The following is a 23,720-nucleotide window of genomic DNA, read 5'->3' as shown; positions in this document are numbered from 1 at the left end:
GAGAAGTGTGTGTTATGAAAGAGGGTCGAGAAGAAGTGGTTTTCCAGAGTGAAGGGACCGCGGGCAAGCTCCGGTATCTTGTCCTCAGTCGTCCCTGGGGATAAGCAGTATGTGTGGATGTATGGATGTGTGTGTGTGTGTGTTGTGCGTGTAGATGTGAGATATGGACGTCCACCTCTGGAATGTCTCTTAAACGACACAGGTACGAGAGGGATAATGGAACCTTTGCGTTCCTCCCTTGTGTCAGTCCAATCGGCTTCGCAACTGCTTGAAACGTACAGACCTTGCCGGGACAGCCCCAGAGATCAAACAAATAAATAAATAAAAACCGGACCACACCAACAACAAGAAAGTGAATGGCGAGATAAATGCGGGCGTGTGTGCAATTGAACTCTGATCGGGTGCGGCGTTGTATGTATATTGCTGCGTATGGCAATGCCAGAGCAGCCGGCCAGGCACATTGGCACACCACCTGCACTTACACGCCACGCCGGCATTCTAACCGTCCATCTTTTTTTCTAGGTTCCCCGTCCGATCACCCCGAATCCCTCCGTTTCCCCTCTTCCTCATTCGTCCAGCTCGCCTAGATGGTGCTCTCCGCTCGGGCGCAGGAAGGATGTGTGGTGGGAGAAGAGGAGGGCATTGGTTGGTGGTGTGCTGAGAAACTAGGGTGGTAGGCACCTAGGTAGGTTGGTTGTTGAGACCGTTTGCGTGCTCCGGGTGTCCGAGCTGGGCCTCCAGACCACGGGCCGCCCGCGCGAGGCCATTTACTTAGGTAGTTAGTCAACAGCCATGTAGGGAGACCAACTATGAACTATTATCTCGGCCCAAGTCATAGGAAAACTCTTCATCCAAGGGAGATTGGTTGGTTCTATTTCTTTTACCATCCGCTAGCCGAGCAAACAAGCTGGCAGCATCGATGTTCTCTCGATGGAATTCGGGAAAATCACGATGAAATTGTCTCCCCAGAACCTCGGGACATTTCAATGTCTGACGTCTCCTCTCTGCAGCCCTCTCGCCACCACTCCACGGGGGCGTTGACTGGGCGCTTTTTCTGCTGCGCCTCGCTTCGTTTACTTACCATCATCAAAACCAAACAAATGCTCATACGGAAAGAAGGGTTTTTGGGGGCGGCGGCCACTTTTGGAATTCAGAATGTGGGAGGCAATCAAGGGACTCGTTTCTTTGCTTATTCCTAGTGGCTCCCGCAGATAACTGCAGAGACAACATGTCTTATCTGTCAGACATTCCCACGCACGGCCGTGTTGCTGATAGAGACGACCGACCGCTCTCAAAGTCTCCAGCCCCGAACTAGATATCCCTGTGCCCGAAGCGATGGATGCTCACTTGCTGATATTCTGGGAGTCAGAGATAAGTAAGAGACGCTTGACTGCCGCTCGACGGAAAATGTGCATGCATACACGAAGGCGATAACTCGATGCATGGGTGTGGCTGGGCCCGTAACCAGTAACCAGCAGAGGGCCTCGAAGCCGCAGAATGTTGAATATGCAAAGCATTTCTCTTGAGCCTCAGGGCAACCAACAAACCCCATTCCCCCTCTTGCCCCTCCCTCAACAGTCAATGAGGAGAAAGCTGGCTGTATCCGTATCCCCAGACGGAAGAGGGAAAATCTGGGGGTGGCCGTGCCGCTCTGACTGCGGATTCTCCACCACCAGGCCACGGTCCATCCCGACCTCCCCGTCGTTTTCCATGACTTTTTCTGGGGCCTCCGATGGCACGAATCCTTGTCTTGTCGGCTTCGGTTTCCCTTTGACGAACTCAAGTGCCCCCCGCCTTCGGTCTGGTGGGGTCCGCCGCCGTCCGTCACCCGCCGAGGCCCTTGTTTCGTTTTTACTTAATGCGAACTCCGTCGTGAACATCATGCCGGTCAGAGTCATAATGTACGAACAATTCAATGGCCGGACACGTGCCATTTGAAGTTGATCGATGTCACTGCCACTTGATTCACATATATTAAGTTGATGTTGAGGAGACATGTTCTTTTCCACCTTGCCGATGGATTTCAGATCTCATGTGAGTTTGACCTACCCGGATAGTTTTCTGCCAGCTTGGAAGCGTAATGAAACGAACCAAGGCTGAGAAGACATATGGTGGCAAGAAGGTTTACAGCTCACAGCAGGATGGACTCAACATAATTCGAGATGGCCATGTTCTCTAAGCGCCCCGTCCAAGTCGGTTGTAATTCTAGCTGCACGTATTTGACCGCCAAGTTAATCATGTTATAGCTCAAAACGCTTAACGAAGGGTATCTATCAGTCTATTGCTCCCACGTCTATCCTGAGTCCCCAAACAAGAAAACCACCAGGAACAAAAAGAGAGGAAAAAAGATGCAACGCCCAATGTATGCTGTCAAAATCTAGTAAAGCAACTCGCCGCTGTCCACCATCCTGGAGAACTTGTCATCGGGGTCCAGGAACTGGTAATCCTCCCCGCGCACCACGCGGTCCACCTCCTCGCGGACGAAGGGATACACATCCTTCCACGCGTTGCGGCCCATCCAACAGTCCAGATGCCCGTAACCGGGTACGACTCTGCGACGGTACTGAAGACCGCCCGAGACGCCCCCGTCGCGCTCTCCGCCGCGAGAACCGAACGTGTCGCAGAGGATCTCGTACGTTCTCTCCGTCGCCTCCGGCGTCAGCACCGCATTGTCCCGGCCGACGAAGAGCATAATCGGGATGCCCCTCAGCCTGCGGATGTTCTGCGGCGTCGTGAGGGGCTGGAAGAGAGGCCCGTTGGTCATGACATGGCCCTCGAAGCCCTGCCTCATGAGGAGCTGCAGCTGCGTCATGTTGACGCCGCCGAAGAAGCGGTCGATCTGCCGGTGCGTGGCCTCGTTGAGGTTTGCGTGGTTCCAGCAGCGGCCGAAGACGAGGGTGCAGCGGTGGCAGGAGGCGTTGTTGCAGATCTCCTTGCGCTCCTCCGGGTAGAGGCGGAGGACCTCGTTGAGGGCACGCTGAAGGATGCTGTCGTCCTTTGCGGTGCTGCAGGAGAACCAGTTTCCGAGAATCATCTTGTACATCTTGTCGAGTGGAATCGGGCCAGCCATGACCTTGGCCATGTTGAGGGTGCTCCAGATGGGGTTCATGAAGACCTGGCTGCAGGTGATGCCTTGGATCCAGTTTCCCGGGATGGTGCCGTCGAGGAGGCCGCAGGAGAAGGCGACACTGCCCATGCAGTGCGCGATGGCGTAGATCTTGTTGTCTCTGGAGTTGTCCTCGGAGTAGTTCTCGCGGATATGCTCGATGCATGCTTGAAGGTCCAGCCGGGCATCGTATGTTGTCCAGTTGTTCTGGGCGACCATCAGCTGGCCGATACGGTGAACGCTGATGAAAACGCGGTAGCCGGCGCGGGTAAAGTAGTTGACTGCGTTGTACTTGATGGTCGGAAGAGCGTAAATCTGGTGGTCAACAGCCGCACCTGGGATCAAGAAGAGGTTCTTGGTCTCGATGTTGGGGTTGGTCGGCTCCCACATGTGCATGCGTGTCTTGACGCCGTCTCTGGCAACAATGACGAACGAAGCCGTTGGAGGGGTATCGTTGACGTAGCCGTTGTAGTTAACGCTAGGATACTGCAGAGGAGTGAAGGGCGCCAGGAAGAGAGATAGAGACCTGCGAGTGAAGTATGTGAGGAAGCTTGCCGCACTATAGACTTTTTTGACAAGACTGCTGCCGGTGGGAGTCATGGTCATGAGCTGAGAGACGAAGTCGGCGGGCTGGATGTGCATGATGCCCTTGGCAATGACCTTCCCAAGACGCCATGGTTCATCACAGTCATCGACGGCCTCCAAAACCGGATCCGACTTGGAGATGGTGACGTAGAGTGTGCTGGTAGCCCTCCAGAACTGGAAGGGGGCCAGGGCCACCGAAGAGTCAACGACCTTGTATCCATGGAAATGGTACTTCTCTCCATTGACACCGCGCAGGTCAAAGTCGTAAGTCATGTTGCGGGTTCCCGGTGCCTTCTGATCGAGAATGAAGAGGTTGAAATCACCCCGCTGGACCATAAAGGGAGATCCGCGGATGGAAGGGCATACGAACGTGCCCGTAAGCATGGCTGAGTGATCGGGCTCCTTGATCATGGACTTGGTGTTGAAAGCCTGGACACTCAGGAAAAACCTAGCACTCTCGCAAAGGCTCTTTGCCGTCCGGTAAGCCAGTTCGTAGGTGGCTCGCTTGTCGGTGACTAATCCGTCGTCACGGTGGACGAATCCAGACATGACTTCTGTAAAACCGAAGCCGCCCGCCTTCGCCCTGTTGGCATGATGGATGAGGGATTTAGCTTGGTGAATCTTTTCGGACTCATTCTTGAGTTCTTCCGTGTCACGCTCCTCCTTGGGCGCGTGTTTTGGTTCGCCAAAGAGATCCAGAATGCCGTTTTTGTTTGGGTGGATCATGAGATTTTCCCTGTGAATATACGCATCGACAGCACGTTCAGCGAGGGCTGTGATGGTGGCAAAAGGGTTGACGCCAATGGCGCCGGGAATGACGGCGGCGTCTGTCACAATCAGGCCGGGATGGGTGTCCTCCTCATCTCCGGTGAACACCTCGCCGACGTTGTTGGTAACGCCAGTGGCTCCAGTGTCATCGCGAGCCATACACGCTCCACTACAAGTTGTTAGAGATGTTTCAAAAGCGTGGACAGGTTAACGTACCCAATGGGGTGAACAGTGACCTGCTGACCTCCCATCAAGGCGTGGAAAGGGTTGTTCACAAATGTGCCGCCCATGGCCTGGGTGGCCTTAGCCAGCAAGTCATTGAGCTTGCGGACGTGATCACTGCGCCCGACGCCGAGGAACTCAAGGACTGGCTTGTCGTCCTTGAGCGTGAGCATTGCTTGACTGCTGTCATGAGACATGACTAGATAGACCTGCGTGTTGTCCATTGAACCTCCTTGACGATACGCACCGAAAATGTGACTCCGATACCTGGCAAAGTTGGAGCGCACCCTTTCAGTAAAAGACTCACCAGTGCACTCGACGCTACCAGGCATCATCTCCAGTAGTGTCTGGAGAAATGGGGTCAGAGAACGAGGGATAGCGCCCTCTTGGATGACATATCCGTCAAGGGGGTTTTCGTGTCCCTCGCGGTCGTCGATAACAGAGTTGATTGTAGGGCCGATTGGGTTGTACGGGCTTGGAAAGGGTTTTCCAATTGAATTTACCTCTTCATCCATGTTATAGCTTATAACCATGTTAGTTTTCACCTATCCACTAGGCAGGAGAGAGTGTTCTTACCCAAAGCCGAGCATGTCGCCGTTGCCGCTCATGTTTTCGCCGATGCGGGGACTCATCGACAAACCCATCTCCTTACTCCTCAGAAGGATTTCGGTGGTGCCAATAGAGCCAGCGCCGAGGAACACGCACTCTTTGGCGTGAACCCACATCAAGTCCCCGTGGAGGTTCGCCCTGAAGTGGCCTCTATTGCGACCGTGCCAAGCAAAGAATATGAGATAACCTCCTCCCATACTCTCATCAGCCTTCTTGATGTATCGAACTTCGCATTCACAGAACATCTCAGCACCCCAATTCCAAGCGTCTGCAAGGTAGGTCACGAGAGTGGTGGTTTTGGAGCCGTCGTTGACACCAGTACAGTCTTGGCCGGTCAGGGCCGACGGACACATCTCCACGCCGGTGCTGTTGGGGCCATTCCTGAATCTAGTTGTTTGAGGCACCATTCTGAACTTGCTCGAAAGACCCAACGCGGCGGCTTGCTTCTTCAGGACATTGACCTTGGGAAGCTCTGGCCAGTCGTCTGGGTACTCGGTCGGCTCAAGAACGTCCCGAGCCATTTGATAATCTTGAGAAACCTTGAATTAGTACCGACTCAAGCAGTTAAAAGACTAGTTGTCATAAGAAAAAGACTGTGCTCTCACATTTATCCAGACAACCGGGGTTTTCCCTGATTGCCTTGGGCCAGATAGGCATAGACAGAGTACCTTTGTCTGCTTCGAGGAAGACATTGGCGTTCATTAAGCTGGTTCCGCCGAGGCCTACATGGCAGGTTAGCATCCGGAGGAGATATGAAGCATACATGTACGTACCATTGCCGACAATTGCGTTCAAGCCCTTTCCAAATATCAAGTGGTACATGCCAGTCGGGTCACCCCTTTCAATAGTAGTGCTAGGAAGCCAACCAGGAGCAAATTCGCCAGAAACATGGACTTGATCGAAGGCATCGAGAACACCACTGGGGTATTCGCCAGGCCACTTCTCCTGGCCACGTTCAAGTACACAGACAGACTGGCGTTTGCCGTTGGCATCTTTTGTCCGTGCTATGCGTGAAGCTGCCACCGCGCCGCCGTAACCTGAACCGATGACGACGCAATCGTAGCTGTTGCGCATGAGTTCCACGGGTTTTGATATCCGTGGATATTGCCTGCGGGCTTCATCGTTATATGTGCGAATGTTGGCGTAGCCCCGTGACCTAGGGGCATTGTCGTCCTCATGAATGCCAAAGGTGGGAATGCGGTGAGACTTGCTATATCTAATGCCGTTGTTTGGGGGGTCCTCTCTGTATGAGCGAGCGGATGAGGATGATGGTCGTGACCCTGAAGCAGGTGAGAAACTGTTGAGCCTGGACGATGACCCATTAACACCGCCCGTGTGATATCCGTTGGCTTTAGCAACGTTGATGTTGCTCGGCCTGGAGTCTACGCCGTTGACGGCGCTGTCATTCGTAGCCATTGGAGCCATCGGTGAGGGGCTCAGAGTGAGCTAGTAGCAGCCGCGCAGTGTTGAATAGGATAGGATGTGGAAGACTGGGGAGTTTCCGAATATCGTACAAAGACGGTTGCTCTGACCTGTCTGAGGTGACGAAAGATAATGTTGTAGTCGTAAGACGAAACTGGAGTGATGAAGTTTTCCTTGAGAGAGGAAGGATTCTCGAAGGATACACAAGAGTCTATATAGCAGATTAAGATAAGGCAACCGGACGCTCAAGTATATGAGGTACGGATGCGGATGGTGAGGCCAGGAACGAGGACGAGGGAACAGGAACGGACTCCCGGGAAGAGATGTAAGAATGTCGACGGGGATCGATGCCGAGCTAGACAGAGGTGTGTAGCGCGAACTATTCCTAGCAAGAATCCCACACTAGCAGATGAGATATAGACAGCCCACCGCAGAACGACAGCTTGGGTGACAGGGGTACTGGGAGGATCCTTGCCGTAAACTAACATGGGTTCGTACGGTATCCGCACTGCTGTACGCCAGACTACGAGGTGGACAGTTTGGTTAGGGACGGCGTCGGGTACGCCATCTGCAAGTCGAGTGCGCATATGCGATGCGAGATGGAGGCGAAGAAGCAACACAATGTGCTGTGAGGGACAATCCGAGTCTCGTCGCAGAGCAACGGGCCTAGAGTCAAGTCATCCCACCGAATCCAAGGCGGATAACATGAGGCCAATTGTGATGATGGCGGCGAGCTGACCGTTTCTCCATGTCTCAAGCCCACGGGACCCCATCTCAGTAGGTACAGTAATGGTACTTTGGGTCAAGATTGAGTCTTGTCAATTGAGCAGGCTTGCCCTGATGAGGCTGACCGGAGCTGGTGACGGAGACCAGGCCAGGGGGATCTCATGGGCGTTGGCATGGGCATTGGCACCGGGCTGAAGGTCTGGGGCTGGGAAGTGTGGTTCGAGATGGAGTGAGAGTGAGACTCTGAGGGTTCAGCGCCGTTTCTGCCGAGGTATGAGTGAGTGGTGGCAGGGTTGGGGCAGAGGTGCAGATGCGTAGGAGGAAGGGATTGCCGAAAATAATGACAGCGCAAATCGTGCCGTATGTCTCGTGTGTGTTCGTGGCGTATCCGTACGTCTACCGCTGCGCAGGAAAGATGCCAACGGACATGAATTCGCATTCTTGGTAGCTGTCCCGGTGTTAGTGCACAGGAGCTACTGCAAAAGGCAGCGTCTATTGGCCCAAACATGTCGGTCATGATTAGAAAAGAACCACAAGTGCCTTCTTTTGGCCCAATGAATGGTCATGATACCACTTGGACGAGTGGGTGGGCTTGAGAGCTGAGGGTTAGGTTGCTGTGTTCTGCAAGAGCAGAGGTGGAGAAGAGAAAGGTAGGGTCGCTACGCTGATCCCGTCGCTGACAGCGACTTAAGGTCCCGGTCAGAAAAGAAATATTTCTGCCTGCGCGGAAACGGGCCAATGATGTTACGTCAGTCGAATCCCGTTCGGGGTTTCCCTCTGATGGATGCCAGCCAGCCTCTCTCCAATGGAATGGTTACAGTCGCAGTTCCCATCTCCACTCCCAGCGGACGGGTTGCTCGTTTTGATAACCCCATGTTGGTTCTAGTGCAATTGACTGCCCTGCGCTGCGCAGCGGTCGCTGTGCGCAATTGCCAATCGCTCAACTTCGCAAGGGAGACCGCGCGTGTGGATCGGGCTGAGAGTGACTGCCTGGAGCATCCTTGCCCTCCTTGCCCTTGCCCTTGACCCTTGACGATGGTTCATCAACGGTTCGGGTAAGATGGTTCACCTCGCTTTCCAATATCCTGGTACGATACTCAAGGCAGCCAATATCGACACCGTAAATGCGGTAGAAGGCTGGAGGCGAGATATCCGCAGCCGTTTTCTGTCCCTTGGTTTCGATGAGTTGATTACTACGACGAGGGTAGCCCTGACGCCTCCCACGCCAGGTCCACATGGCGACTGAGACAGAGCTGGTGAACTTGCCCAGACCAGTTCCAGAGCCTCGGTGAGTGGATAGCTGCGGTAAGACGTCCAAGCCTCGCATTTTGCTATACTTGAGCCGGAGCTGCGAGCCTCATGGAATGCATCCGCATGAACCGAGTCTCGGATGAACTTCCTCTTGGGATATAAAGCCTCGGCACAAGTCAGAATGATTTGTTTCGGCCTCTGCTTTGGGTGACTTTTGAATTGAGAAAGACCTCTTAAGAAAGTAGACGCGCTGGCGTAAGGTAGCCAATGAGGAGGCGCAGAGAGCTGCGCTTTTTCCCATGATGGCCAAAATGGTGTCTATTGGCCCACAAACGACCAAGGATGGTTGGTTCTGCCTGATCTGCCGCTGCTGTCATCAGAATATCATCGTCAAGACATAGATACATGAGGTGCGTCAATCGCATGTGAATAGACACTGCGTTGCAGTGCAGTCCGGATGACCAGTTCCATGTCCAGATATGATGATGGATGGATGCAGTTGACGTTGGGTTGGGTGGGGTTGCTGTTGGTCGGCTGTTTCTGGTGTGGTGTGTGGGTGTTGGCTTCTAGAGGACGACACAGTGAGAACAAGAACGACATATCAAAGTCCGAGTCCCCACAATCCTTCGAAAGAAAAAGAATCAGCCGTCTGACAGTCCTCGACTTTGAATTGGATTGTTTCGACGACTCGGTATCCGTAAGCGCAGGTAAAAGGTAAGCTGGTGCACGGTGCACCGCACGCGGCAAGGACCCGTAGTGGGGCATCAATCCCGCCGGTCGGCCGTCCGGACTGTGGATGCAGGGAAGGAACTGCGCCTTTCGCTACCGTAAGGTACCTTACCTCCCTGATATCCCGTCAAGTGTGAAAGGAGGAAGGTACATTATCTTTTTTCACAACTGAAAGACACTTCCGAGCCGCCCGTCATCGCGCCAAGTCAAACCTCCGGCGCAAGGCAACCGTCTAAGGTACGGCTGAGCTGTGCCTCACATCGTACCTGCAAAGCCGTGGGGTCTTTGGTGCTGTGGCATCATTCGTTTCGCAGCGATCAACTTCAGCCTATGCTCATCACTCCCAGTTCATCTCCGTCATTGGCACACAATTCAGATGCCCCTTATCCAGCCGTCAGCAATCGTCCGACAAACACCGCATCCAAGACAGGCCTCCACCGAGGTCGTCCAATGTCCTTTACCAATTCATCATTCCCACGAGTCAATTCTGCAATCTCCCTAGGTAGGGCTGAAAATGCCTACATAGTGCTGGGAAATGTTCGGATAGGCTAGTTCGCATGAGCCTTTTGCAGGGGTCAACCACGAGCATCTGGCCCATGTTATGCAGGCATTACGACGGACCGGGAGACTTGGGGGCTGAAACTGGACTTCGGATGGCTGTCAGTCCTGTGGCTTTCGACGAAAGTTGATTTGGGGTCTTTTGGGGTCTTTTGTTTCTGCGCTTGCCATCATATCGGTGGTCTCATGCGGTACAGGAGAACAGGCACCGGAAGTCATCTACTTCTCGATCCTCAGAGGGCGATCGCCGGTTGATCTCCTAGCAGCTTTCCACCTCGAAAAGGACCGAGAGAGAACATCCGTCTCGACTTGATTCCACATGGACTCGAGTACGCCCACACTTGTTCAGATCACAACGTCCACGGAAAATCGAGAACTCTAGCATACGATGCGCTTTCGCTACCGAAGACACCCGTTACGTCCGTTGGAAACGCCACGATTCAGATCCCACCACTCCAACGCCTGTTAATTATAACATGACGTTAAATAAAACATACCCGACATGCTGTGTCGATGTGGGTAGCCGTCAAGACGAGACGGCGTTATCGTCAGGCTGTTCCACAAACGTGCAAAATCCCCGGATTTTTCCTTTTGGGGCCGTTACGCAATGCTAAACCGGGCAGCACATGGGAACATCACGATAATTTCTGCCAGATATAGAGGCTCGTCTGGCCAGAATCAGCTTGGTCGACGCATGCAGCGCAACCATCCCTCTTGTCACTGCCACCCGCCATGGCCGTCTCAGAGTCGAATCACGATCAATGAGTGTCTGTCAGCTTGAAGTGTGCTTCTGATTCGCTGCACTGCCACGGTCATTCCGGATAGCCGCTTGTACAGCTGGAAACATCGCACGAATCGCAAGGACCCGACGTCACTCTGCTTCGCACGCGCTTAGGAGTGATAGCATACATACATAGCCTGTCCTTATGCATTGACTAATACAAAGTCCAGTCCGCTCAAGCTGGATACCAGGAAAAGGTCGACTGCAGAATATCTCCGGAACGACAGGAACGCAATTTAACACGAGAACAAACAGACTAGAACAAACAGGCAGACAAGCACTGAGAAGCTGTGCTGTTTCCTCCTGTTTCGTCTCGTAGGAAAACAGCGAATATTACCGTCAACTCGCTGATCCAGTCTCATCAGCCCACGTCTTGCACCATGCCAGCGACAGTCATTGAATAAAGAGAACGCTTCCGTACAAACAGCTCGACTTATACTGGCATAGCCCGGTAACAAACAACAGAGACTCTGATCCTTCACCTGCGGTCGATGAGACCCGACGCGGATAGCACGGCTCGGCATCATCATCTCTCGTCAGCACCGTATTCCCACCCTACCGCCCCCGCTGCCTCTTCCACGAGCGTGGCGTTCCTGAAGGATTCGGCTTATACCTCTCCCTCGGCATTTCTCAAGTTGGGGGCGGGGAGACGTTGCTAACTTAAGCATCCAACGGTCACGCATCATCATTTCAACATCGGGAGTACAGTCTGGAATCAAAAAAAAAGTTGTTTGGTATAGAACTATCTCAGGTATCCCTGCCACCAACGCCAGCTCCGAAATACACAATTGGAATCAAGTCATCATCTGCGCCATCGTCTTTTGATGCGTGGCTGCTTCGTGCTCCCGTTTTTCATCATCAAATCGCTTAGTTCCACCAGTCGCCCTGGTCGTGCATGGCACGGGCGACCTTGACGAAGCCGGCAATGTTGCTGCCGGCGACCAAGCTGGGAAGCTCGCTCTCGCCGCCCTTGACGTACTCCTTGGCGGTGTTGAGGCCGTTGAAGAAGGCGTCGGTCATGATGTCCTTGAGCTTCTGGTCGACCTCCTCGCGGGTCCAGGACAGGCGCTGGCTGTTCTGGGCCATCTCGAGACCGGAGACGGCGACACCACCGCAGTTGGCGGCCTTGCCGGGGGCGTACCAGATGGCCTCGGCGCCCTTCTCCTTGCGCTGGGCCTCGAAGACGTCGATGGCCTCCTGGGTGCAGCCCATGTTGGAACCCTCGGCGATGGCGATGCAGCCAGCGGCGATGAGGGCCTCGGCCTCCTCCTTGGAGACCTCGTTCTGGGTGGCAGAGGGGAGGGCAATGTCGACCTTGCCGACGTGGGTCCAGGGGCGAGCACCCTTGATGTACATGAAGGAGCCCTTGTGGTCGAAGTCGGTCAGGGACTTGCGGTCGACCTTGAGGGCGGCGATGGCATCAATCTGCTCGGGGGTGAAGGCGGCGTCGCCCTCGGCGACCAAGCAGCCCTGGGAGTCGGACAGAGAGACGACGGTGGCGCCGAGCTCGATGCACTTGAGAGCCGCGTACTGGGCAACGTTGCCGGATCCGGAGATGGCGACGCGCTTGCCGGCGAAGGTGCCCTTGCCGGCGTACTTGAGCATCTGCTCAACGTAGTAGACGACACCGTAGCCGGTGGCCTCGGGGCGGATCAGGGAACCACCCCAGGTCAGGCCCTTACCGGTGAGGACACCCTCGAACTTGTTGCGCTCCTGGCGGTAGGTGCCGAAGAGCCAGCCGATCTCGCGGCCGGAGACACCGATGTCACCGGCGGGGACGTCGGTGTCGGCGCCGATGTGCTTGGACAGCTGGCGCATGAAGGAAACGCAGAAGCGGCGGATCTCGGCGTCGCTCTTGCCCTTGGGGTTGAAGTCAGAGCCACCCTTGCCACCACCCATGTTGACTGCATCCCGTGTTAGTTAGGCGTCCTGATTACCCCGGATTCTGGGATGCCAGGGGGGTCACTTACGGCCGGTCAGGGCGTTCTTGAAGATCTGCTCGAAACCGAGGAACTTGAGGACGGACAGGTTGACGGTAGGGTGGAATCTCAGGCCACCCTTGTAAGGGCCAAGGGCGGAGTTGAACTGGACGCGGTAGCCGCGGTTGACCTGGAGCTTGCCCTTGTCATCCTCCCAGACGACGCGGAACTGGATGACGCGCTCGGGGATGGAGACGACATCGAGGGCGGTCTTGTACTCGGGGTACTGCTGGAACAGGGAGCTGTTCTCGAGGGTGCTGACCAGCTCTGATGTTCATGTTAGTCTCGTGGACGTCGAGCGTCGATGTGACGATGACGTACCGTTGTAGGCCTGCTCGAACTCGGGCTCGGAAGGAAGGTTAGACATGTTGACGGTGTTTGGGAAAATGTGTTGTGTGTTTTTTGAGGTTTGCTCGGCGTTTCCGAGAGAGGTTTGTCCGAGTTCGAGGTTGAAGAGAGAGAAGCTGATGAGGTTCCAAGACTAATCGACCGAGTAGGGAGGAACGCCCGCAAGCTTATATACACATCTGGGAATCTGTCGATCAGATATGAAAGCCAAATCGAATCGAGTAACAGCTCACACATACACCAACCGCGAGGTGCCTTGTTGCCCCCTTGACCGTTGTCGAAGAGGCAGCCCTGGTCGACGTTACGCTTCCTCCTACTAGTTACTCCTCCTCCTCCAAGCTTCGGGAAACCCTTGAACCTTGGTGAATGGCAAGTCCACAGTCCACAGTCCACACCAGGGGACTCGTTAGCGCGAGAGCAAGACATGTCCGGGTCGGCCGTGGGGGGCGCTACGGGAAGAAACGTCTGCCTCGCACAATCTCTTCTTCATGCGGCCTTCATTCGGTGGTGGCAGACGAACGAGTTTCCAATTAGTCCTATCCATAACGAAAACTGCTCAGGACGAAACCCACGCGGTTGACGTAAAAAAGACTCAGCCGAGACTGGGGACCTCTAGCCTGGACAGAGTGCCGGGACCGGGCCCGGGTTCCCATAACACATGCTGGCCTCGGTGCGGCACTCTGATTTGCTCGGCGAATGTGAATTATTCACCACCATCACAAAGAGACAAGAGGTGGTCGCCCAGCCGCGCCAGCGCCAGCGGTGCGATTCCGGAGGCGGCGACCGACCCGAACGCTGCTGCCCCGTTGTCCCATCTCTCGTCCCATGCATGCTGGGGCGGAAACCAGGAGCAGGGGTTCCAGGGACGACAAGGGTCCCCCTCTCCCAAGGGTCTCCATATTCGGGAGAAGGACTTCCCTCATGCCTGAAATGCCTCCGTTCCGAGATGCCCCATCGTCGCAGGCTGGGCGCGCGCGTGTCCCAAACAGGCCAGAACCTGGGGGGACGTCATCCAACAATCGCATGCTCTGCTGCCCCTTCGAGGGGTCGATGGGACCCCGCTGGCACATGTCTTTCCGCACGTTCGGATTTGTCTTTTGCCCTTCGCGGCCTGTCACTCGAGGGGCGTGAAGCGTCAGGGACCCCGTCACATCTCCAAATGTCATTGGAAATCGAAATCTCCCTGCATGCCGTGGCGTTCTCCGAGGTCAATCGATATCTCAGTCTTTTATCAGCGGCCTGTTATTGGTCGCCGCCATCTGAGGCCCCTGGAAAGCAGTATGTGTTCGTGTGTGATGGCGTCAAGATCCTCCAAGGCATCTGTCTGTTCGTCTTCGAAGCATATGTGCCGGCATCAACAAATGCCGCTTCGATCGGCCGATGCGACAACGGCTCTCCGACATTGAAAATCATGAAAATCAAATTTCCTCGACGGCTGATGCGGCGTCATTGTCTTGCATATCCCCCTCCTCTTCTCCATCACTGATAAGAGAAGGAGGGAAAGAAAACTGGGAGGGAAAGCGAGTTCGCGACAGGCTGGACAAATGCGAATTGATCATGGCAACTCGTAACTCGCGACGCGACTGGGCGGATTGGAACAAGACACGGCCAGGGCCGTTTTTCGGCGGTTCGAGTCGCGGTTCCGCAATCGGAAGTGAAGGAAGGATGGAGGCGGAGAGTTTCGTTAGGTTGGTAGGTAGGCAGGTTGGGCTCTAAGCTCATCGCAACGGCACCGGGCTCTGCTCTGCTGGGCTGGGCTGAACAAAAACTGCGACGCAACCCGATAGAATGCGAGCACGGCAGCCAAGGGCCCGGGGCCGGGGGCCGTTCAATGGAAGCTCGCCTCCCTCACCTCTCTTTTTTTTTTTCGCCTCTCTGAAATCCCGACACCCGAGCTGGATATTGTCTGTGTGTGAAGTCGGACATCCCGCCTTCGCGCACTCACAGAAGGAGGGGCTCTCTCTCCTCCGGCGGTTCTCCGGGGCCATGCATCTCGGCTTACAGCGTTTCAGTGGACGACGGGAGGGGCCTTCAATCTCGGAATTGAGATGGTGGCTATTGACTATTCTTCTTGTTGACCGTGTGTTAGATCGCTTAGACTGTGCCGACTAAACACGCGACAGCGGAATCCATGAGACAGACACTTTCTTCAAACCATCACCCTCAGAGACCGTTGTTGCTGAAGAATGCCAGATATGCGAGTCCAGTCATTGGCTTGATAGCCTCAACTAGAGTCTTGGCCTCGTTCTTCCACCACCTCTAGTCCTCCACAAACGCAGTTCTCATTACGTTTCCCTGCTTCTTCTCTACATTCCGTTACGTTTTTAACCAGCTTCCTATTCGCGAATTGCTGGTCGTGAATGCCATGGAATTTATGCTTAAAAGTCTCATGTAACCCGATTGTGTTGACAAGAGTAATTGCGGTTGACTTGATTCGCTTCAATTTGTTTTGTTGTAGGAACCAAAACTCGGTAGACAGAAGAGAGGCTCGAGATAGATCACAGTCGAGACCACCTCGGCGTAACACAGTACACTGGGTGAGATTGATAACCTAAAAATCCGCGTACGTGGGGAAACCCCTCCCTCCAGAGTCTACGAGCCGACAGCTGTCCTGGTCTCCTTGTGCCTTGCGCCGTCGTCCATCCGCCGCCGCCGCCGCCAGGAGCCCGCCACCAATGCCGATCCAGTAGAGCGGCCGGCGGCTTGCCCTGCGCCTGCGCGCATCGGCTGGGTGAATGCTTAGATTGCCTGTCTTCTCGCTCTGTCCTGTCATGTCCGCCCTTCCGCTCGCTGGCAGATGGACCGTCGGCCTCCGCCCCCGGTCGCCGTCCAACCGACGAACCACAGCGCCGCTTTCGCCTCGGTGTTAGCTGAAGCCTTTACTCAATTTCACTTTCTTGAGTCCTATCCGTCCATACAGAAATGCCCACCACGGAACTTGTCCTGGACGAGCCTTGGGAAACGGGGTTCTGTGGAAATAATTGCCGCAACTCATCTCTCTCTCCGATTTTCTTTCTTCCCCCCTCTGCTGTCTCGTATTATGGGAAAATATCATACAATGGAAACGCAAACACCCCCGTCCCACCCAGATTTCCTTCCGATTCTTTCCGACACTGGTGATGATTCTTTGTGTGAATGTTACATGTTTCTCCTCCCAATAGTTCTGGACCGCCCCCCCACTGGGTGTCGTTGCCTCCGTTGAAACTCCGTCAACGCCTTTTCCGAAACAAAATCTCATCGTGGGACCGAGCCCACCGCATCTTACTTGGCCCTGCATCTGCAGAATCTCCTGTGCCGGCCCATGGAAGAAAAAGCTTAGCGTCGTGAAATGCCCTTCCGTCTTCATCATCATCATCCATGACCCCCCCTCGTCGCCCCGCTGCTCGTCCACGCACGATTCTACCAGATCGCCGCCGGGTCGAAATCGAAGCGCTTCAGGTCCTTGCCCGCGTCCTCAAGGTCCTTCTTCGCCTTCATACGCATGTAAAAAATGGGACAGTCCTTGCTGCTGCAAATCACTTCGCAGTGCATGCTGCCCTGGCACCGCTGGCACTGCGTCCAGAGCCGTCCGAACCGTACCTCGAGATCTGACACCTTGTCGAGAGTCTTCTTGTAGAGTTCGCCGACCCGAGGCGCGCAATCCGAGCACACAGCCCCCGCGCTCTCCTCCTTGCCCTTGAGCGGCCTCTTGCAACCCATGCACGTCTGCGTCTTCTTCGCAAACTTCATCAATCCTCCGACGGTCGGCGCCGATACTGCAATTGTTCTCGTGTGCGCTCCGGCGAGAAGCGAGTTGGCCTTCGTCTCACCCAGAATGGGCTCGAAGATTCTGCCAAGAGGCTTCGCAAGCTGGTTATCAAGGTAGTACTTGGTGTCAATCGGCACGTTGTTCTCGAGGACGTAAATGGGATCCTCGGAGTTTTCGTAGTTCTTGGACCCGGCCGCGCCCTTGACCATCACGTATGCGACTCGGTCACCGAGACCTGGCGCCGAGCCAGCGTCACGCTTCTTCATCCTGTGCGCAAGCTCGACATGGGCTTGTTTTGCGGCGTAATCATCTTTCGTAAGAGCCTTCGTTATCACAAGCTTCGACATGTCCACCTTGTTCTGCAACAAGTCCGCGATGGTGTCCTTGACGTAGCTGACACTTGTTAGTCGGGGCGTCCAAATTCCAGGAAACGGACTTACTCTTGAGCACCCTGAACATCTTGATCGATCAGAATCATGCGAAGCACCTTCTCAATGACGGTTTGCACGAGAAGACAGTTGTCTCGTCGCACCGTCTCGATACCCTTCGTATCCATCTTGTCGTACTTCTCTGGCTTCGTCCAGTACAGGCCAGCATATCTCTTCTTGTTGATGAGAAGGTACGGAAAGTACACCTTCTCAAACTCCAACTTGATGGGCTTGACGAATTTCGAAGACACAAAACCAGCGGCTTCCTCGCCGAGCTTCATCGCTTCGGGAAGGTCCTTGGTGCCAAACTTGACCATGACGGAATCAGTGTCACCGTAGATGACCTGAGCATCATGAGAGTAACCGTTGGCTATGCAGTATTTCGACTCCACCTCTTCCTTGGTCTTCATAATCATCTGACGACCAAAACTTGTTGTGCTACTGGCGATTTCAAGGCAGGGCAGTTTACCAGTGGTTGCTCCCGTTAGACCGTAGACGGAATTCGCACTGATCTTCAAGGCCAACTGCCGACCGTTGAGCACAGCTTTCTTGAAAGGATCCGTCTCCACGGCGAGCTCGCGTTTCGCCTGTTTTCTGGCGGCCAGAAGTTCCTCGAGAATCTGGGCGAGGAGACCCTTGCGTTTGCTGACTGTAACAAAGGTATCGCCGTTGGGCGTGACGATGTAATCTTCGTCTTTCTTCAAGTCAAACTTCTCGATGGCCTTCTTGTTGACCAGAGTCGTGTAGCACAGATTGTGAGCTTGCATGATACTGGGGTACAGGGAAGCGAAATCGAGCGTGGCGATGGGCACATCGTAGTAGCCTCTTGTCGGCTCGATAACGGTTGCACCCTCGTACTGCTCGTCGCTGCTCTCCGACCTCAGGTTTGGAATGACAAGCTTCTGCTCCAGTGCTTTACGGAAAAGCTGACTGATGAACTTGACTTGCTGACCTCTGGAAAGCAGAAAGTTGAATGGAATTCCCGTGACTCTTGCCATTTCCGTGTAATTCTCAAGACAAGATAGCTTGTCCATCAATCGTTGCGGAAGGTACGCGTCCTTCAGGCAGTACAGGGCCAGACGACGACGTGACTCAGGGGTTCCGTTGAACAACTCTGTAATCATGGTGTGGTGGACATCTTCCTTCTGCTCTCCTAAGAAGTTGGAGCACACAGAGTTGAGCGTGTAACTGCGCAGATGATGGTCACGCTGAACCAGCTGTAGCAAGTCAAGTTGCAACCGTCCGTTGGTGTTGGTAGCCTTGGTGTCGCGGTTACCCATCTGCTTGCTGGAGAAGTTTGTCTCCTTGGCCTTTGAGGCTATGCTTGGGATGCGAGACCAGTACTCAAATCCAGCAACCTTCAGATGTCTTGCTCTGTCAAGCAGATAGGGAAAATCGAAGTTGGCAATATTGTATCCGATGATGATGTCGGGATCAACCTTGACGAGAAACTTTTGCCACTCGCTCAGCATCTTCTCCTCCTTCTGGAACTCAAGAATCTGTGTGGCGACGATGGGGCTTGTTGTGTCTAAACAAAACACGTTCCGCACGAAGGGCTTCTTCTCTCCGTATCGCGTGACGACGTTGGCGATTTGAATGACAGGGTCGTGTGTTGCCTCGGGGAAGATGCCTTTGCGTCCAGCGCACTCGATATCGAACGACAAGATTCTCAGGGGTGCCATCTTGGACCATTCTCCTTCAGGCTTGTGGGCAATGAGGTCGAGGTGGCTGATTTCGGCTTCAATTTGGCAGTTGGATTGCCGTTGTGACTGATTGAGGAGTTGGTATGACTTAGCGGGTGCTTCAACCCAGGACATTCCGTGGATCTGGGGTTTGTTAGTCTCGTCCAGACAGAAGCCAAGCATTGACGCTTACCTTGCAATCCACCATGAAGCGCAAAACATATTGGATGTTGTCGAACGTCATGACGCCACCCTCCATGCCCTTCCAAAGGCCTTTCCAATTGGCGCTGCCCGTCTCGATTGTTGTTCGTACTCTGCTAATGAACTTGGGGTCCATGACCGTGATCTTGAGGTAGGGGCTCTGGACGTTTCCCTGGAAGCCGTAAATGTTCTCCCTCATGACGAAAGAGATGGAGTGAATGCACGGTTGATGTTGGGCAACCTGCGATTCGAGATATGCCTTGAAGGCATTGCAGTCTTCAGGTCGGAACGCAACCGGCGCGGCAACGTAGAGGTAGTGCTTGAAGTCTGTGACATGGAGCATAACCGAATGTCCCTGCTCCGTGACGCCAAAAAGCTTCACTGTCGCCCGACCGCCGTGCAAGCTGCCTTCCTCGGCCTCGATTTGCTGAAAGACGAGGTTGTCCCTCTCGGGGTTGAAGTCGACGAGAGCTGGCCGGTCCCAAGCCTGATCTCTCTCTGTATTGTTCTGCTTCGCATCGGAAATGTCCTGGCTGAGTTTCTCGAGGACTTCGGATTCGAATGCGCTCTTGGGTTGACTAGAGCCCGGGAGGTTCTTCGCGTTCTTCTGGGAGCCAATGCGGTGGGCTGGGGATGATGAAAAGCCTTCGACCTTGCGCTTCTTCAGGGACGATGGGATATTGCGACGAGTGCTGGGTGTCTCCCCGAGCACCCGCTTCTGGGGAAGAACCTTGGTAGCCATAATGCGAGTATGGCGATGATGGATGTGTGAGCGAAGGTGGTTCAGCCAAAGCTCATATCACAAGAAGTCGGGAAGGGTGTTTGTTGTTGTGCGGTCGTTGCTATAAGTTTTGGAGGAGACGGAATTCCATTAGACACGGGTGGTGGAAGACGCGCCTCTGACGTGAAGACGTGAAGCGTGACGGACCCACAGCTTAATTGAAGCAGGGGGTCGCGCCTTGCTGACTAAGCAGTCGTTTCTGACGCGAACGCCAAATGGGCTCCTGCCGAAGTATTGCGACCTCTGCCTACCTAGGTACTTTATTCTCACCAAACAAAGAAAAGAACGTCTGCCTGATTATCAAACGAAGTGCCTGCTGCCTTCGCTTCGTCTTGACTTGTAAAGAAAACTTTAATGGCCAAATTTTCGGGCTATTGAGAAGATATTGACAGCGAATAGCCAGCGTGTAACGCACTTCAACGCAACACGGAATTCATGTTAAAGTGGCTTATAGGCATGGAAACTTATTGCGACGTATCTGCTGGTCTGTTTATGCTGACTTTCTGAGAATATATGTTCAATAATAAGAAGTAAACATCTGCACAGGCTTGTATCGAAACACTGCAATAAAATAAAAGTAGTTGCTCTCTATATAATGATAACTTGAAAATCAAATGACAGCGCTTGGGCGGTGATGGAGACGATCGAAGTCAGTTACAGCAAGCAGAACATCCTAACAGCGTGATCTGAGCACCAACGCTCAGCCCAAAACCACGTGGAGAGAAAAAGATTCGCCTGGGTTGCAACTAGGAAGGTCGGTGGTTAGCGCTGACTCCCAACGACAGTTGGTATCATCGAGGATGCGGATGTGCTCTTCTTCAGATATCCATTCTTCGAGGCATCAATTGCGACTTGTCACGGTCGCTCAGCTAAGCCATGCAAATAGAGATCATCATAAGGTCGGGGCGGGGAGCTTGTCTGTAAGAAGTCGGCTTACCTCGACACATTCAATGTCGTGTGGTTGGGCAATGACGGCACTAAGGATCATGGACGCGTCTGTGAGGTCCGAACGCAGTGCAGCACACGAATGACAAGAAACAGCAACTGTTCATACTCAGGGGATGATCATTGTTTATTTAAATGCTAATCATTAGGACAGGCTGGATTCCGAGTACGTAACGGCGTCCAACCCATCGACTGATCTGCGGGGTAGCCAAGGCAGCGCTGCATCAACACGTCCGAGGACGTTGCAACGGTTGGTGCTATAGCCGTTTCTCGGCTCGGCAAGAACACGTAGAGAGCCCTGTCCGCACCCGCGACCCAAATGGCCGTTTGAATGCGATTTTGGGGAATAACAAGGATAAGAAGCCATTCCTCCTTCATTAGATAACCAACCCGAACCGGACGCCGTCGCTGAGCAATGCAAACCCCGGAACCCCCCTGGCCAAGACGTGTATCCCAATGCAAGCCATGAGTGTTTGTTTGTTGTGTTCCGTAGCCAAGTCGGCTATTTGACGTCATGAGATTACGAGGTCTTAGTGAGCTTGAAATCATCAAGCTCGCACCAGTTGTTGACAGGCTAGTTCGTTTGTTAGCACATGTTCTGGGAATTGCAGCGGCAGCGAACTTACTATACAACTGAGGTACTTGCACCAGCTGCAAGTGTTGTGGTAGACGTAAAAGTTGTTCAGGAGGACAATGAACACAATGATGACTGTCAGCAGAAAGCCTGCTCTGACGAGCCACCACGCCCACCAAAGCGGCTTCCTACCCTTGAAGAATCCGACCGGGTTCTTCAGGAATGACGGTCCCGCCCCTTGATTGGGAGGGTTGAGTTGCATAGACGCGTAAGAGGGGTCGGTTCCCAGTCTACGTCTCAAAGAGTTGGGAGAATGCAAGACGCAGATGCCGAGTGCCAAACCCATGAGGAAACCACCGATATGAGCAAAGTTGTCGAGGCCCGGTAAGAGACCGAGAACGAAGGAGATGACGATGTCCAACATGATGAACATGAGGTCCTTTACGGGGCTGCGTCGGTCTTTCCAAGAGTAAAGAAGATCCAGCAGAGTAAGAGCGATGACGCCGAAGAGCGCACCGGAAGCACCAGTCGAAGCCGTCATGACACCCGCGTAGTTTGCTCCCATAACGTTGCCAAATATTCCAGCGCTCACATAGACCAGGAAAAAGCGGATCGAGCCTATGGCGATTTCCATTTCTTTGCCAATCGTCATCTGCAGAAGAAGATTGAACCCGATGTGGATCAGACCGGCGTGCAGGAAGATGGGCGTAATGAAACGGAACCATTGATCGGGCTCCGGCTTCTGGCTGAGGCCCTGGAATAAGGGCTCGGGAACTCCCCCAAAGCCACAGAGATCGCCAAGACCGCACTGGTTCGATGGGTTGTTGGCGTCGGATGAGGTCGAATTCGGGCAGGGCCAGGTGAAGGACGTGTTGGAGTCTTGAATGCCCTTGACATTGTGCATGCATGCGACATAACGAGCACCCATGTTGATCATGACATAGGTCGAAGGTCCAATCATCGGGTTGAAGCTGGGCTTGGTCATGATGGGTGAGCCAGTCAATTGGGCTAGACGTGGGTTAGTCAAGATTCGTCTTCCACCACCGCGAAACAGGAGATGTCGACTCACCATTTTTGACGATCTCGGCGATGAAGACAGCAACCTGGACGAGGGTGAAGGTGTACACCACCCAAGGAATACCTTTTCTGTCTGCGCCAAACATGCCTAGCTGGCCAAAACCGACCTTGCTCTTGTCACGACGACTTTTTGAGCGGCGGCTTCCTTGAGGCGCGTCGTATACATGGTCGTTCTCGTTCATTTCAACATCCTTGGGCTGGGTTTCCTGCCGGCTTTGCAATGGAATATCGTCCGCCACATGAGGTCGACTCGAATCCGGCGAGACCGCCTGATTGCCGTAGTACGCAGTGTCCTGGCTGTAAGGGCTGGGCTGTTCGTACGGGTTGTGTTGCTGCTGGTATGGGTTCTGCTGTTGCTGGTAGCCGGTGGGCTGCGACGGCAGGGGAGGCAGAGGAGGCAGGGGCTGCATATTTCTCGGGTCGTTCGGGTTGTCGCTGCTGTAGACGGAACTGACGGTCTTCATGGTGTGTACGGTGTTCATGCGCTGAACGTTCGGGTTGTTCGCGGACTGGGGAGTATGGTTGGCGTTGTGGCGGAATCCGTCCTGAGTGGAATCTACTGGGTAGACATGATCGTCAAATACAGATTCGAAGGGCGAGACGGTGTTTGCGCGCGGTGGCGGGTGGGAAGCGCCGGGGGTCTGTGATATTTGACTGTAGGGAGGCGCGGGCGTAGAACTGGTGGAAGGGATGTTGTTGTAGGCGCTGCCGGCGTAGTATGCTGCAGGAGGCGGTGACGCCGAGGGCGGTTTGTTGCCGTGATAGTAGTCGTTGGATGCCATGATGGGACGAAGAAGTCGCGGCGGATTGGGAAGGGATTAGATGCGGCCGAGGAATGGGAATCCGGGCGAGTTTGTCTTTCTGCGAGGAATCTCGCTTGGAGGGCCGAGCTGGAACTTGGCTGTGCTGCTGCTGATGGATCAAATCGGGCCTAGCGAGATGATCCAGATGGAGAATCGCTCAGGTACGGGAAATGGACCAAACGCGGAGAAATGTGACAGCGGGATGTTGAGAAGAGGTGTGTGTGGTCGTCTTGGTCGCAATTTGGGGGGGACGTGGGTATTTGTTCGGGAAGTTTGCTGGAAGCTGATGGAGCTAGCCGCAGGCTTTGTGGATTCTTTTCGGGGGAGAGAAGAGGCTTTTTGTCGGTCGATGAGATGAGCGAGGTTTTCCTTGGCCCGCGTTCGTAGCAGGCAAATT

At 54.1% G+C, this 23,720-nt stretch overlaps 4 protein-coding genes across 4 annotated transcripts; all 4 read right to left on the bottom strand.

The window, feature by feature from the left end:
* Window positions 1-2,377: 2,377 nt before the first annotated feature.
* CkaCkLH20_01497 (glucose-methanol-choline oxidoreductase) lies at window positions 2,378-6,706 on the bottom strand (the record flags this gene model as incomplete). Its single annotated transcript, XM_038884216.1, has 6 exons — window positions 2,378-4,628; window positions 4,676-4,913; window positions 4,989-5,203; window positions 5,258-5,819; window positions 5,896-6,012; window positions 6,064-6,706. The coding sequence occupies 6 exons, from the start codon at window positions 6,704-6,706 to the stop codon at window positions 2,378-2,380; spliced, it is 4,026 nt and encodes a 1,341-aa protein (XP_038750808.1).
* Window positions 6,707-11,624: 4,918 nt separating this feature from the next.
* Window positions 11,625-13,103, bottom strand: CkaCkLH20_01496 (uncharacterized protein; the record flags this gene model as incomplete). Its single annotated transcript, XM_038884215.1, has 3 exons — window positions 11,625-12,661; window positions 12,728-13,003; window positions 13,058-13,103. 3 exons carry the CDS (start codon window positions 13,101-13,103, stop codon window positions 11,625-11,627), a joined length of 1,359 nt encoding a protein of 452 aa, XP_038750807.1.
* A 3,380-nt stretch (window positions 13,104-16,483) lies between these two features.
* CkaCkLH20_01495 (uncharacterized protein) lies at window positions 16,484-19,885 on the bottom strand (the record flags this gene model as incomplete). The annotated part of the gene is made up of 3 exons (XM_038884214.1): window positions 16,484-17,225; window positions 17,273-19,086; window positions 19,136-19,885. 3 exons carry the CDS (start codon window positions 19,883-19,885, stop codon window positions 16,484-16,486), a joined length of 3,306 nt encoding a protein of 1,101 aa, XP_038750806.1.
* Window positions 19,886-21,389: 1,504 nt separating this feature from the next.
* CkaCkLH20_01494 (rhomboid family protein) lies at window positions 21,390-23,302 on the bottom strand (the record flags this gene model as incomplete). Its single annotated transcript, XM_038884213.1, has 3 exons — window positions 21,390-21,443; window positions 21,496-22,451; window positions 22,513-23,302. The coding sequence occupies 3 exons, from the start codon at window positions 23,300-23,302 to the stop codon at window positions 21,390-21,392; spliced, it is 1,800 nt and encodes a 599-aa protein (XP_038750805.1).
* Window positions 23,303-23,720: the final 418 nt, after the last annotated feature.

This window comes from Colletotrichum karsti (genome assembly GCF_011947395.1).
Source record: "Colletotrichum karsti strain CkLH20 chromosome Unknown Scaffold3, whole genome shotgun sequence".
Taxonomy (NCBI): Eukaryota; Fungi; Ascomycota; class Sordariomycetes; order Glomerellales; family Glomerellaceae; genus Colletotrichum; species Colletotrichum karsti.
The sequence above is the reverse complement of the archived record's forward strand: the minus strand, read 5'-3'. Positions and strand labels throughout refer to the sequence as shown.